This window comes from Colobus angolensis, unplaced genomic scaffold (assembly GCF_000951035.1).
Source record: "Colobus angolensis palliatus isolate OR3802 unplaced genomic scaffold, Cang.pa_1.0 Scaffold54, whole genome shotgun sequence".
NCBI classification, from domain to species: Eukaryota; Metazoa; Chordata; class Mammalia; order Primates; family Cercopithecidae; genus Colobus; species Colobus angolensis.
Genome location: NW_012118932.1, coordinates 1,335,871 through 1,349,812, shown reverse-complemented (window position 1 = coordinate 1,349,812; position 13,942 = coordinate 1,335,871). Strand labels below are relative to the sequence as shown.

The 13,942-nt window shown below is 49.9% G+C and overlaps 1 protein-coding gene across 1 annotated transcript in view; it reads right to left on the bottom strand.

Annotated features, from left to right (window-relative positions):
• Window positions 1-13,942, bottom strand: part of NRROS (negative regulator of reactive oxygen species) — a 24,281-nt gene that overhangs the window by 5,324 nt on the left and 5,015 nt on the right. The window contains exon 2 of the mRNA XM_011961178.1: window positions 2,625-2,745. Coding sequence (XP_011816568.1) covers window positions 2,625-2,745 — 121 coding nt within the window. The remainder of the gene's footprint in view (window positions 1-2,624; window positions 2,746-13,942) is intronic.

The following is a 13,942-nucleotide window of genomic DNA, read 5'->3' as shown; positions in this document are numbered from 1 at the left end:
GGATGGTCTCGATCTCCTGACCTCGTGATCCGCCTGTCTCGGCCTCCCAAAGTGCTGGGATTACAGGCTTGAGCCACCGCGCCCGGCCAATGTCTACTTTCTAATGAGGTCAAATAGATCATGTGATGAGGGCCAGTGGAGGGCACTCAGACGCTCCGATTCTCAGTCCTCAACTAGGAACAGCTGCAGGAAACGCACTCTCTGGGCTCCCCGGCAGCCAGTTCTCTACTCCTGCCCACTGGGCCAGACAGTGTCAAGCAGAGGGTCTAGCCTGAGCTCTGAAAGGCTATTCGTTTATCTCTCCTCTTCCTGTGCCTGGGAACCCCTGAATAACTACTGTGCAGTTAATCCTTTATTGTCTCTGTAAGGGAATGCTGGAGGTCAAACATAGCAGAGATTAATAATAATATGAGTGATAACGGATAAATGCATAGCACTTACTACCTACCAGGCACTGTCCTGAGTGCTTTACATGTATTAACTCATTTAATCATCAATCAACACAGCATGATGTTATTGGTAGATATTATTATTACGTATATATTCTACAGATGGAGAAACTATGGCCTAGAGTGGCCCCAATGTCACTAGCTAAGGGTGGGACTGGGTTTAAACCGGGCCAGTCTAGCTCGTAACTCCTACGTCATACTGGAATATACTCTAGCACAGTGGTTATAGGTTACTACTAAAAGAGGTTAAAAACCATGACAGTTAGGTGTTAAAGATTAATCTGCTTTAAGAATACATATTTGAGGCCGGGCACGGTGGCTCAAGCCTGTAATCCCAGCACTTTGGGAGGCCGAGACAGGCGGATCACGAGGTCAGGAGATCGAGACCATCCTGGCTAACACAGTGAAACCCCGTCTCTACTAAAAAAATACAAAAAACTAGCCGGGCGAGGTGGCGGGCGCCTGTAGTCCCAGCTACTTGGGAGGCTGAGGCAGGAGAATGGCGTGAACCCGGGAGGCGGAGCTTGCAGTGAGCTGAGATCCGGCCACTGCACTCCAGCCCTGGCGACAGAGCGAGACTCCGTCTCAAAAAAAAAAAAAAGAAATATATGTTTCTTTGTTTCTTTCTTTCTTTTTTTGAGACAGAGTATCACTGTGTCACCCAGGCTGGAGTGCAGTGGCGTGATGTCAGCTCACTGCAACCTCTGCCTCCCAGGTTCAAGCGATCTTCCTCAGCCTCCCAAGCAGCTGGGACTATAAGCACGTGCCACCATACCTGGGTAATTTTTGTATTTTTAGTAGAGACAGGGTTTTACTATGTTGGCCAGGCTGGTCTTGACCTCTTGACCTCGTGATCTGCCCACCTCGGCCTCCCAAAGTGCCGGGATGACAGGCGTGAGCCACTGCACCTGGCCTAAATATGTGTTTCTTGAGCAGACTTTTGATATCATTGTTACATAGGTGAAGGGGACAATTACTAGAAATTTCTCAATTTTGACCCAAGTCTATTCTCACATATAGGCTGAAAGCCCTAGAGAAGGCACCCGTAAAGGCTTGGGTATCCACTCTCGGGGTCTTCTTAGCCCGAGCATGGTCCACGCTGCTGCTCTACAGTACAACATGGCAGCCAGCCCTCCCTGCAGCTATGTAAGCCTTAGCTGTCAACCCGTCCACAAACTCTGAGGCGGGCTTCTCCAGCTTTCATGCACCTCACCCAGAGATTCTCATACCATCAGTGCAGCTCAATCATTCAGTTTTTTGTTTTATTTTGTTTTTTTTCTTTTTTTTGAGACAGAGTCTCACTCTGTCACCCAGGATGGAGTGCAGTGGTATGATCTCGGCTCACGGCAACCTCCGCCTCCTGGGTTCAAGTGATTCTCTGCCTCAGCCTCCTGAGTAGCTGGGATTACAGGCATGCACCACCATGCCCAGCTAATTTTTGTATTTTTAGCAGAGACAGGGTTTCACCATGTTGGCCAGGCGGGTCTCGAACTCCTGACGTCAGGTGATCCACTCGCCTTGGCCTCCCAAAGTGCTGGGATGACAGGCATGAGCTACCGCACCCAGAATTTTTCTTTTTATTTTTTTTTAAAGACAAAGTCTTGCTCCATCACCTAGGTTGGAGTGCAGAGGCATGATCTCAGCTCACTGCAACCTCCACTTCCTGGGCTCAAGCCATCCTCACATCTCAGCCTCCCAAGTAGCTGGGACTATAGGTGTGTGCCACGACACCTGACTGATTCTTGTATTTTGTAGAGATGTGGTTCCACCATGTTGCCTAGGCTGGTCTTGAATTCCTGGGCTCAAGTGATCTGCCTGCCTCAGCCTCCCAAAGTGCTGGGATTACAGGCGTGAGCCACTGCGCCCGGCCTGAATCATCCAGATTTTTAACAAGTTGTTCTTGTTCCAGGAGGCTGCCCTAGGCTGGTCTCAGATGCCTCCTATCCTCAGCAGGTGTGAGAAGGGTGGGGCAGGGACTGTCTTTCCCAGGCAGCAGCTTAAACTCCTGTGGTTAAAGGGCAGCTGCACATGGCACTGTGCTAGGCAGGCACAGAGTGATTCAGGCTCCTTCATTCTCTGCCCTTCCTGATGGACAATCCGTCAACTTTTTCTGAACGGACCAAGCTTTGTTAGGACAGGAGCAACCGACAGATCAGGGTTCAAGGGAAAACTCACCAACTTACAGCCCCGTTGGGAAGCTGCTGTGGCTGTTACACTTCTGCTCCTCCAGTCCACTGTCAAGAAGGGAAAACCCAGGCACAGCCAAAGGGGCAGAAACTCCATCTCAAGGGCAGCCCTGTGGACAGAGAGCAGGGAAGAAGCAAGTCAGAGAAGGACATCCCAGAGGGCTTTTGTATTCTCGGGAGAAGGAGCCAGTTCCAATTCGACGTGGTCTTGGAGCTCGATGGAGCTCACGGCTCCACAGAGGTGCAGCCCACAGGTTACTCAAGTACCTCCATTTAGCCGAGACTTCCAGCCTTTCACTGAAACTGTTGACAAGAACTCAATTTCATTTTGCCTCTACCCTTTGATGGACGGGTGGCTGAACACTAAACTTCACTGAGTCCAGCACAGAAGGGAGAAGCATAAGGCTTGAGTAACCAGGCCTCCGGTCACCTGGAGTTTCCCATATTTCGTAATTCTGCTGAAGTGTTCCCGCCTCCAGCTCCGATCGGCCTGATGCATCCCATGAGCTCAGTAAGTCCTTGCTGAGTGAATGAATGAACAATCGGAGAGTGGACTGAGACTGGAAACGGATTGGATCCCCTGTCCCACAGAGTTACTACTCAGCTGCTGATGTGAGGCTGACCTCTTCGGTTAACTCATTTCACTATGACCCTTTGGAAAAAGAAGTGTGATGTTTTGCCTGGACAGGGGGAAAAATGGAGGGGAAAATGAAGAAGAAAACTTTGGATAGAATAAAGATGGTTAACAAAACGAGGTTGCCAGCCCTCTTGTCTGGCCGGTGCACACAGAACAGCGGTAATGAGGAGGCTTGAAGGTACACACACACCAGCAGAGATTCAGAACTAAGAGGAGCCAAAAAGGAAACACAGTATACTCATCACATTTGCCAGGTGAACAAAGGCCCAGAGACACTACTGGAGGTTGTGGATGGCCTTAGCGGCAGCGCTGAGAGCAGCCCCCGAGCTCCCCGAGCTCCGACGAGTGAGCAGGGCAGAGGCTGCACTCACTGCTGCCCTGCTGGGGCCCTGACGCCTGGTGCATGCCCCCAGCTCTGCATTCTGCAGACCCAGCAGCAAGAGCCGGCCCCAGCATTCCGTCTGCCCCCTTCCTTGACACCCACCCGAGGCCCAGTGTCTGCCCTCCCATCTTCTTCTCCTGGGCCAGCGGCACCAGCTCACCCCACCTGCTCGCTCCAGCCACTCAGGGGCCTCCTCTTTCCTTTCTTCACATGCATGTAGGGATTCTGAAGGCTCATTTTACCTTGTTGATCAGATTTGAATGCCCACCAGTGCAAACAGACTAACTGAAGAGCTAAATGAAACGGGTAAGCCAGCTTTCACTTCAGGCCAGGCCAACTCCCCTTACTACAGAGAGAACCTCCAATGCGGAATTCACCAGAACTTGCCAGATACTGGGAATCCCCTTCCAGACCCACTTCTGCCTCTGCACCCACACAGGAATCATTACCCTGTGGCCGGCACAGGGGAGAGAGGGCAAAAGCAGAGCTGTATGGGTTTCTGACCTCAGGATCCCCCCAGCACCCTTCCCCGTCCCCAGGCCCCTGAAACCTGGGATCACCATCACTGCCCACCATGAGATGAGGTTGCACAGTTTCAGATTTAGTAAATTACAAGGCATCATTTCAATGCTAGATACATCCTTGTACCAACAAATTGTCTATCTGACATTCAAATTTCACTGGGCATCCTGAATTTTATTGAGGGAGATGGGGAGGTAAGAACCCTCCCTTCCTCCCTGCCCGCCTCTGTCAGGTGTGGGGTGGCGCCCACTGCTGTGACTCCGATCTTTCTAGAACAGCCAGCCCTGTATATTGAAGAACTGAATCTAGATGTGTAAGGGGCAAGAGTGCAGGTCCTTCAGTGAGGAGGTAACCTTCAGACTGGAAGGCAAGACAGGCCTCGCGTCACACTCAGCAATGGCATTTTAATTTATGGGTCATCTAGAATTTTGCAAGTTTAAAATATATCCTTTCCTGGCCGGGCGTGGTGCCTCAAGCCTGTCATCCCAGCACTTTGGGAGGCCGAGACGGGCGGATCACGAGGTCAGGAGATCAAGACCATCCTGGCTAACACGGTGAAACCCCGTCTCTACTAAAAAAATACAAAAAAACTAGCTGGGCGAGGTGGCGGGCGCCTGTAGTCTCAGCTACTCGGGAGGCTGAGGCAGGAGAATGGCGTGAACCCGGGAGGAGGAGCTTGCAGTGAGCTGAGATCCAGCCACTGCACTCCAGCTCGGGCGATAGAGCAAGACTCTGTCTCAAAAAAAAAAAAATATATATATATATATATATTCTCTCCTTCCTCCTAAACTCAGCCAACCAGCCCAGAAAAACTCTTGCTGTGGCCCTGGGTAGCTCCTTCCTCCTTCTGGCAGGAAGCAGCAGGATATCATGGAAAGATCAGGGAATTTGGAACCAAGCAGACTAGAGTCTGAATTCCGCCTCTGTTATTTGTTATTTGTCCTTCAGGAATTCAAAGTCTCCAAGACTTGGAGAATCCATCTACAAAATGGGAGTAACGATAACTATTCCAGAGTTGCATGAGAATAAACCAGTCTCACATATGTGAAAGGGCTTCATAGCTGTAAAGGTAGTAACACAAATATTAATTACGACTTGTGAGTTTCAAACACCAGTGAGTCGACTGAGTGCTGGTTGTTCCTGTGTAATCTCCAAGGTAATTCAGCAGCTCCACAAAGTCTAAAATAAAGTCCTGAGTAATGTGGCTGGAAGGATGAATTATACCAACCAGACGTGTAAAAGGTATGCAGGAAGGTTCAATCAAAAACTACATTCATAAATTGCCAAGCAAGGCTAACCTTGGGCACAGATGACTGTGCTGGCTCACAGCAGTCTGTCCCCAAAGCCATGCCTTCCCCTTCCCTGCTGCCCTCGGTGTGGCAGGGCTCTGACTTCTGAAGGCTCTGAATCCCAAACTCTGCTGTCAGCTGGCCTCCAGCCGGTTTAGTCAATGGAAGACACTCCTGGGAGGTCAGAGAGCAGAGGGCAGAAAGAATCCGGGTATTTCTCTCCCTTCCTCTCTGCCTTGGACAGAGACATCCTAGAGTTTCTTCCGCCGACCCCAGGCTCTGGTGACAGCACCTCCTCCTCTCTGTTTTTGTTTTTTGTTTTGTTTTTTTGAGACAGAGTTTTGTTCTTGTTGCCCAGGTTGGAGTACAATGTTGCAATCCCGCCTCACTGCAACCTCCGCCTCCCGAGTTCAAGCCATTCTCCTGCCTCAGCCTCCCGAGTAGCTGGGATTACAGGCGCCCGCCACCATGCCTGGCTAATTTTTGTATTTTCAGTGTTCCAAATGGGTCAAACCTTGTCAAGAGGCTGGTCTTGAACTTATGACCTCAGGTGATCCACCCACCTTGACCTCCCAAAGTGCTGAGATTGCAGGCGTGAGCCACGGTGCCTGGCCTACCTCCTCCTCTCATCCTCACCCTACCGAGTTAGGGTGAGGATAAGAAGCTTCCTGAAGCTGCTCATCGCCGTGTTGACTGTGTATTTGCTGATTTGCCTTCTCAGCCTCTTCCATCATGTGTTGCCACTTTCTTGCATTCAATATCCTCTGTTTTAAATAAACAGGGCGGTTTCTGTTTCCTGGTTGGACCTTGCCTGAGACAATCACGTGAGAGTGGCCATGACCCAGTGCTAAATTAGATGTCATGACTGTAAAGAAATAAAAGCCTTTCAAAATACTGACCACTGAGGTTGAGAAACCCTCTTCCTAGAGATTGTAGCTGCAGAGAGCTTCCTCAGAGCCATGGCACTGCAGAGTCCAAGGTAAACAATCTGCTTGCTGTATCTCCCTGCAAAATTCCATGACTCATCCCCTGCGAGTACAGGACTTGCTTCCTCTCCTCCCACACATCCTCAGGGCTGAGGGCCACGCCACAGCGCCTGCAGCTGTAAGAGAGCATCTAAGCCAGCACGTGCCCAGCATCCCGGAACAGGTGGAAAGCCCAGGAGCTTCCCGAGGGGCTGCCAGCTGGTGAGGGTTCCTGGGACCCTGAGTTGCCTGTTGCTCCTGTCTTGACAAGGTTTGGCCCATTTGGAACACTGCTGCATTCTAACTAGTTACGGAATGCTGTGAGTCTACTCCATAGCCAGCCTTGTCTATGAAGATGTGGTGTTGCTTTTTAGGCAGAGAAGACAACATGAATGGAGGTTGTATTCTGCAGCAAGAGAACACTGACAGTGAGGAAGAAGGACGTGCAGCCGCTGCAAAGAGTCTCCTTTGTTTTAGAAATTATGTTTCTTTGCGACCAGGTGCGGTGGCTCAAGCCTGTAATCCCAGCACTTTGGGGGGGCTGAAGCACTTACAGGGCACTTTCATGGTGTCTGTAATTTATGTAAGCTACCTTCAAATGGCTCAATAGAGATGGTAAAGCAAAATATTACTACTCAGTAAATTTAGCATTGTACTTTCTTGTAAACTTTTCTGTAAGTTTTAAAGTACTCACATTTAAAAACGAGGAAAATGAAATAAATGTTCCTGAAAACAGAGGTAAAATTATGGGAATCGTTGTCCCCATATTTCCAGGAATTACTAACGTATCTTTTTCAAACACTCTTCTCAGAAAGGTGCTTAGGAAACATTTGTCATGTTAAACATGGAAATACAGGCCGGGCACAGTGGCTCACACCTGTAATCCCAGCACTTTGGGAGTCCGAGGTGGGTCGATCACCTGAGATCAGGGGTTCGAGACCAGCCTGGCCAACATAGAGAAACCCTGTGTCTACTAAAAATACAAAAGTTAGCCGGGTGGCTGGGCGCGGTGGCTCACGCTTGTAATCCCAGCACTTTGGGAGGCCAAGGCAGGCGGATCACCTGAGGTCAGGAGTTTGAGATCAGCCTGGCCAACATGGTGAAACCCCATCCCTACTAAAAATACAAAAATTAGCCGGGCATAGTGGCAGGCACCTGTAATTCCAGCTACTCGGGAGGCTGAGCCAAGAGAATCACTTGAACCGGGAAGGCGGAGGTTTCTGTGAGCCGAGACCCTGCCATTGCACTGCAGCCTGGGCGACGAAGTAGGAGTCCACCTCAAAAAATAAAAAAGAAAAAAACCGATTGTGATCTTTGGTAAATTAATACATTCCTGTATTTTGAAAAAGTGAATATTCAAATGGTGGATGCATTAACAAGAACCTGAAATTGAGGACTGGAACAGCAAACATTTAAAATTGTGATGTGTGAGTTAGAGCTTGTGATTTGCTTCTCTAGCTTTCTCTTCATAATGCATTTGTTAAAATATAGGCAATACAAAGGTTTTGAAATTTTTCCCCCTAAGAACTGTCTCACATCCTGTAGGTAGAACAGAAAATTGGCACGCTTTTTCTAAAGGACAATTTAGCACAATTTATCAAAGACCTTGAAAGTGTGGATTCTCTTTGATTCAATGTCTAGGAATTTATCCTAAGGAAATACAATGTACATAAAAATATTTTAAAAGGAGTCTTCATTGTAACATTAGTAATAATAATAACAAAGTGGAAACCATGAAAAGTCCAATAATGGGAGCACTGGCTTCACCACTGATGATGAAACTACACGATAGGAATGACGTGGTCTGATAAAAAAATGCTTTGGTAGCAATATATTGATTGACGCAGAAAGATGTTCATAATAAAATAATATCAAGGAAAGGAAAGTGTAAAGCAGAATGTGTAGTATAATCCCCAAGTTTGCTAAAAGAATATGCAGGCCAGAGAGGTGAAATGAGAGGCCCACGGTGGCTCGGGAAAGGCAGTGCCATGGTTCCCAGCACTGGTTAAACGCAGATCTCCGGTTCCCACCCGAGCCTCGCACTCCTGGTCAGCCTGGGCTCTACTGGGGCTTGTGACAAGGGACCCTCTGGGAATGGAGGAGGCTCTGCCTCCACCTGGAGGGGGATTTAGGGGCCACAGCAACCCTTCTTCCCTTGGGCCCTTCCCACAGCGACTCCAGACAGCCAGTGTGAGGAGCCGGTCTTGAGCACCTCCCTGCTCAGCCCTCATTTCCTCAGGGCCACCAATAAGCCAACTGGCTTCCCTATGTGGTCAGCATCAGCCTGGCAGGGCCAGCAGAGGGCAGTTCACCTTGTCCTGTTCCATGCCCACAGGCTGCATCTGGCCACAGGACTTACAGAATGCAAACCTGCTCCCACTGGAGGTGACACCTCGCCCTCGCATGCTGATGGTGGCTGGGGCTGGGTCCTCGGTGTCACCTTTCTAGAGGAGAGACCCACATAATCTCTGCTGATGGGCACTCAGCTGCATAATGCAGTAGCATCTCATTTCCCTTCAGCATCATGAGTTTGTTCCCACTGGTCACTTCTGAGGGAGCGACCACCTGCCACCGCCCTTCTCGACACGAAGGAGCAGGTGGCATCTGTGTAGAGGAAGGGACCCTGGGCTGGGGAAGGAGACCTGGGCCCAAGTCTGGCTCCTTCACTCTGGTGGTGGCCATGGAGGACGACACCTGCCTTGCTGACCTCATGGGGTTGTGTCAAGGCTGAATGAGATAGTGTGTGATGAAAGGCTTTGTCAGTGTGAGGGAATGTTTTGGACTCCAGTTCAGTGGGCGGGGGACCCCCACCTCCAAGTCCTCCAAGGCCCGCGGGAGAACACTCCCCCACTGGAGGGGGACAGACACTTTCTATCGTGAGACAAAGTGGGGCATTAATCCAAGGGAAAGCGGAGTTCTTCTGTGCAAACAGCGAGCTGGTGTTGAAGGAAATACAGTGAAGGAGAAGGAGCTTTCATCCCTTCTCCCACCCCTGGGAGCTGCAGCGTGTGGACCCTGGGATGTGCAGGGGGAAAGAGCGCCCAGAGTCCATGGCAGACTGTTGGCGGGAACGACGGGTGATGACAGCGGCTCAGTGGCCGCAGTGGTAAAACAATGAACATGCATCTCCCCACCTGGACTACGTGGTCTCCTTGAGAACGTGTACAACTGAAGAATGCAATGATACGGATTCCTGACACCAGGCCAGTTCAAAGGTCAACTCAGTGGTGTTCCAGGTCTGCATAATTGCTCCCAGATCCTGTCCCGGCTCTTCACTGTGACAGCTCACACTTACTGAGTGCTCACCTTGGAACATGTGCTATACCAGGTGCTTTACGTATAATTCCCACAAAAATCCTAGCAGGTAAACGTTGTCATCCCCATTTCACACTTGGCCAGTGGAGGCTCACATAGGTTTAGGCCATGTAGCTAGAGAACGTTAGAGCCACAACTCAAACCCGGGTCTCTGACTTCTGCATCAACTCAACCTCAATACCGCAAGCCCCAGCCACCCTGGGATGCCTGCAGTCCTTGACTAAATCACGCATGCCCACATACTCTTTCCTCTGTGGGAAAGGCTCTCTCGCTGGTCTCGTCCACCTACAAAGCTCTTATTCATCCTGCCAGGCTCAGTGCTGGTATCACCTCCTCATCACACACGAATAGTTCAGTGGAGCAATAACCTGGCAATTCATTTGACAGTGTATTTCAGGTAGTTACTGTTCCAATGGAAGTTTTCTGATTTCTTATTATTTGGTTTTTATGATTATAACAAGGAATGTGAACAGTTACTAGGTACTGTTAGTCATTTAGCTTTTCCCCCAACAACATACTATCCATCTATCTATCCTTCTGTCCATCTTTCTCTCTTCTTTTTTTTTAGAGGTCTCGCCATGTTGCCCAGGCTGGAGTGCAGTAGTTATTCACAGACGGGATTGCAGCACACTACAGCTGCAGGCTCCTGGCCTAAAGTAGTCCTCCCACCTAAGGCTACCGAGTAGCTGGGGCTACAGGCACACAGCACCACCCACGCTGCATTTCTTTCTTTCTTTCTTTTTTTTTGAGACAGAGTCTCACTCTGTCACCATGCTGGAGTGCAGTGGCACGATCTCCACTCACTGCGACCTCCACCTCTGGGATTCAAGAGATTCTCCTGCCTCAGCCTCCTGAGTCGCTGGGATCACAGGCACCAGATCAGCACAGATCACCATCACATCTGGCTAATTTTTGTATTTTTAGTAGAGACGGGGTTTCACCATGTTGGCCAGGCTGGTCTCAAACTCCTGACCTCAGGCGATCTGCCCGCCCTGACCTCCCAAAGTGCTGGGATTACAGGCGTGAGTCACTGTGTCCAGCCTCATTGTGCATTTTGAAGTACATTGTGTCACTGATATACTTTCCTCTAAATATTTCAGAATACATATCAGGTGATTTAACTTTTTTTTTTTTGAGACAAGGTCTCACTCTGTTACCCAGGCTAGAGTGCAGTGGCGTGAACTTGGCTCACTGCAACCTCCGCCTCTGGGGTTCGAGCGATTCTCCTGCCTCAGCCTCCTGAGTAGCTGTGCCACGCGGTGCCTGATATTCTGAACAGCGCCCCTGAGTGCATCATGGGACCATGGTCTTCTGTGGAGGCGAAGCGAGACGGGGGCTGTCAGAGGCCTTCTAAAGGAGGCAGAGAGCCTAGGAGAAAACTGGGGATTTGGAAGAGATGAGAAGCCGAATGGAAGCATCAGTTTAAGGACCTGAGGAAGGGCCCAGTGACCTAGAACAAGAGAAAGGCCACTGGGGGAGGCCCGTGAGGAGGTCTCAGGGTGCCAGGCTGGCTGGTGACCGGGAGGCCACTAACTTGCTGAAGTTGAAGGAGGTGGTCCAGGGCCAGGCAGGGAAAGCCCCACTCCCCACTGAGCCTGCAGGGCCAAGGGAAAAGGCTCAGCCCTGGTATCTGAGGACCACGGAGGGGAGACACTGGAAGGGCAGAAGAGATCTCAGGGATCAGGGCTGGACCAGGAGAGGAGTGAATGACAGGAGGATCAGCAGGAGTCTGTGTCCAGTTGACATCTCAAATGGAGTGACATGAGCTTAGGAGAACACGATATGTACCCCAGGGTGAGCCCCTGCCAGCCACTGTGGGTGTGAGGCTGCCTCAGATACTCAGGTCCTGTTTGAGAACAGACAGGTGAAAAGACGGAGCCTTATGTGCTCTCTCCTGGGAGAAATCCCTCCCAGTCCTTCTCTTTCTTGGAGGTGGCTGCAGAAAGTTGTTTGGTGCACATGGTGCAGCACCTGCCTTAGGCAACCTTTATGGGTTGGGGCTGGAGGAGGGGAGTCCCTGTGACCTCACCAGGCTTTGCGGCCGCATGGAGCCCATCCAGTACCAGCCGCTCCTCGCGCCCAGCTCGTGGGTGAGGACCATGACAAGGTTCCACTTCCTCCTTTCTTCACTCTATTCAGTCTAAAATCCCTCAGGCATTGAAGTGAGAAAAGGCACATTAGTTTGGTCTTAGCACCTGACTCCAGTCGCCCTGGAAACTGGTTGGTTTCGCCTCCTCACATTCATTTCTCCTTCTGGTAACAAGTCCTCAATTCCCCTTTGAGAAAATCACCTTTCTTTCCTTTTTTTCTTTAGAAAATGTTTAATTGTAGTAAAATACACAAAACATGAAAGCGCTTATCTTTTTTTTTTTTTTTTTTGAGACGGAGTTTTGCTCTTGTCGCTCAGGCTGGAGTGCAATGGTGCGATCTCGGCTCACTGCAACCTCAGCCTCCAAGATTCAAGCGATTCTCCTGCCTCAGCCTCCCGAGTAGCTGGGATTACAGGCGTGCACCACCATGTCCAGCTAATTTTTGTATTTTTAGTAGAGACGGGGTTTCACCATGTTGGCCAGGCTGGTCTCGAACTCCTGACCTCAGGTGATCCACCCACCTTGACCTCCCAAAGTGCTGAGATTGCAGGCGTGAGCCACGGTGCCTGGCCTACCTCCTCCTCTCATCCTCACCCTACCGAGTTAGGGTGAGGATAAGAAGCTTCCTGAAGCTGCTCATCGCCGTGTTGACTGTGTATTTGCTGATTTGCCTTCTCAGCCTCTTCCATCATGTGTTGCCACTTTCTTGCATTCAATATCCTCTGTTTTAAATAAACAGGGCGGTTTCTGTTTCCTGGTTGGACCTTGCCTGAGACAATCACGTGAGAGTGGCCATGACCCAGTGCTAAATTAGATGTCATGACTGTAAAGAAATAAAAGCCTTTCAAAATACTGACCACTGAGGTTGAGAAACCCTCTTCCTAGAGATTGTAGCTGCAGAGAGCTTCCTCAGAGCCATGGCACTGCAGAGTCCAAGGTAAACAATCTGCTTGCTGTATCTCCCTGCAAAATTCCATGACTCATCCCCTGCGAGTACAGGACTTGCTTCCTCTCCTCCCACACATCCTCAGGGCTGAGGGCCACGCCACAGCGCCTGCAGCTGTAAGAGAGCATCTAAGCCAGCACGTGCCCAGCATCCCGGAACAGGTGGAAAGCCCAGGAGCTTCCCGAGGGGCTGCCAGCTGGTGAGGGTTCCTGGGACCCTGAGTTGCCTGTTGCTCCTGTCTTGACAAGGTTTGGCCCATTTGGAACACTGCTGCATTCTAACTAGTTACGGAATGCTGTGAGTCTACTCCATAGCCAGCCTTGTCTATGAAGATGTGGTGTTGCTTTTTAGGCAGAGAAGACAACATGAATGGAGGTTGTATTCTGCAGCAAGAGAACACTGACAGTGAGGAAGAAGGACGTGCAGCCGCTGCAAAGAGTCTCCTTTGTTTTAGAAATTATGTTTCTTTGCGACCAGGTGCGGTGGCTCAAGCCTGTAATCCCAGCACTTTGGGGGGGCTGAAGCACTTACAGGGCACTTTCATGGTGTCTGTAATTTATGTAAGCTACCTTCAAATGGCTCAATAGAGATGGTAAAGCAAAATATTACTACTCAGTAAATTTAGCATTGTACTTTCTTGTAAACTTTTCTGTAAGTTTTAAAGTACTCACATTTAAAAACGAGGAAAATGAAATAAATGTTCCTGAAAACAGAGGTAAAATTATGGGAATCGTTGTCCCCATATTTCCAGGAATTACTAACGTATCTTTTTCAAACACTCTTCTCAGAAAGGTGCTTAGGAAACATTTGTCATGTTAAACATGGAAATACAGGCCGGGCACAGTGGCTCACACCTGTAATCCCAGCACTTTGGGAGTCCGAGGTGGGTCGATCACCTGAGATCAGGGGTTCGAGACCAGCCTGGCCAACATAGAGAAACCCTGTGTCTACTAAAAATACAAAAGTTAGCCGGGTGGCTGGGCGCGGTGGCTCACGCTTGTAATCCCAGCACTTTGGGAGGCCAAGGCAGGCGGATCACCTGAGGTCAGGAGTTTGAGATCAGCCTGGCCAACATGGTGAAACCCCATCCCTACTAAAAATACAAAAATTAGCCGGGCATAGTGGCAGGCACCTGTAATTCCAGCTACTCGGGAGGCTGAG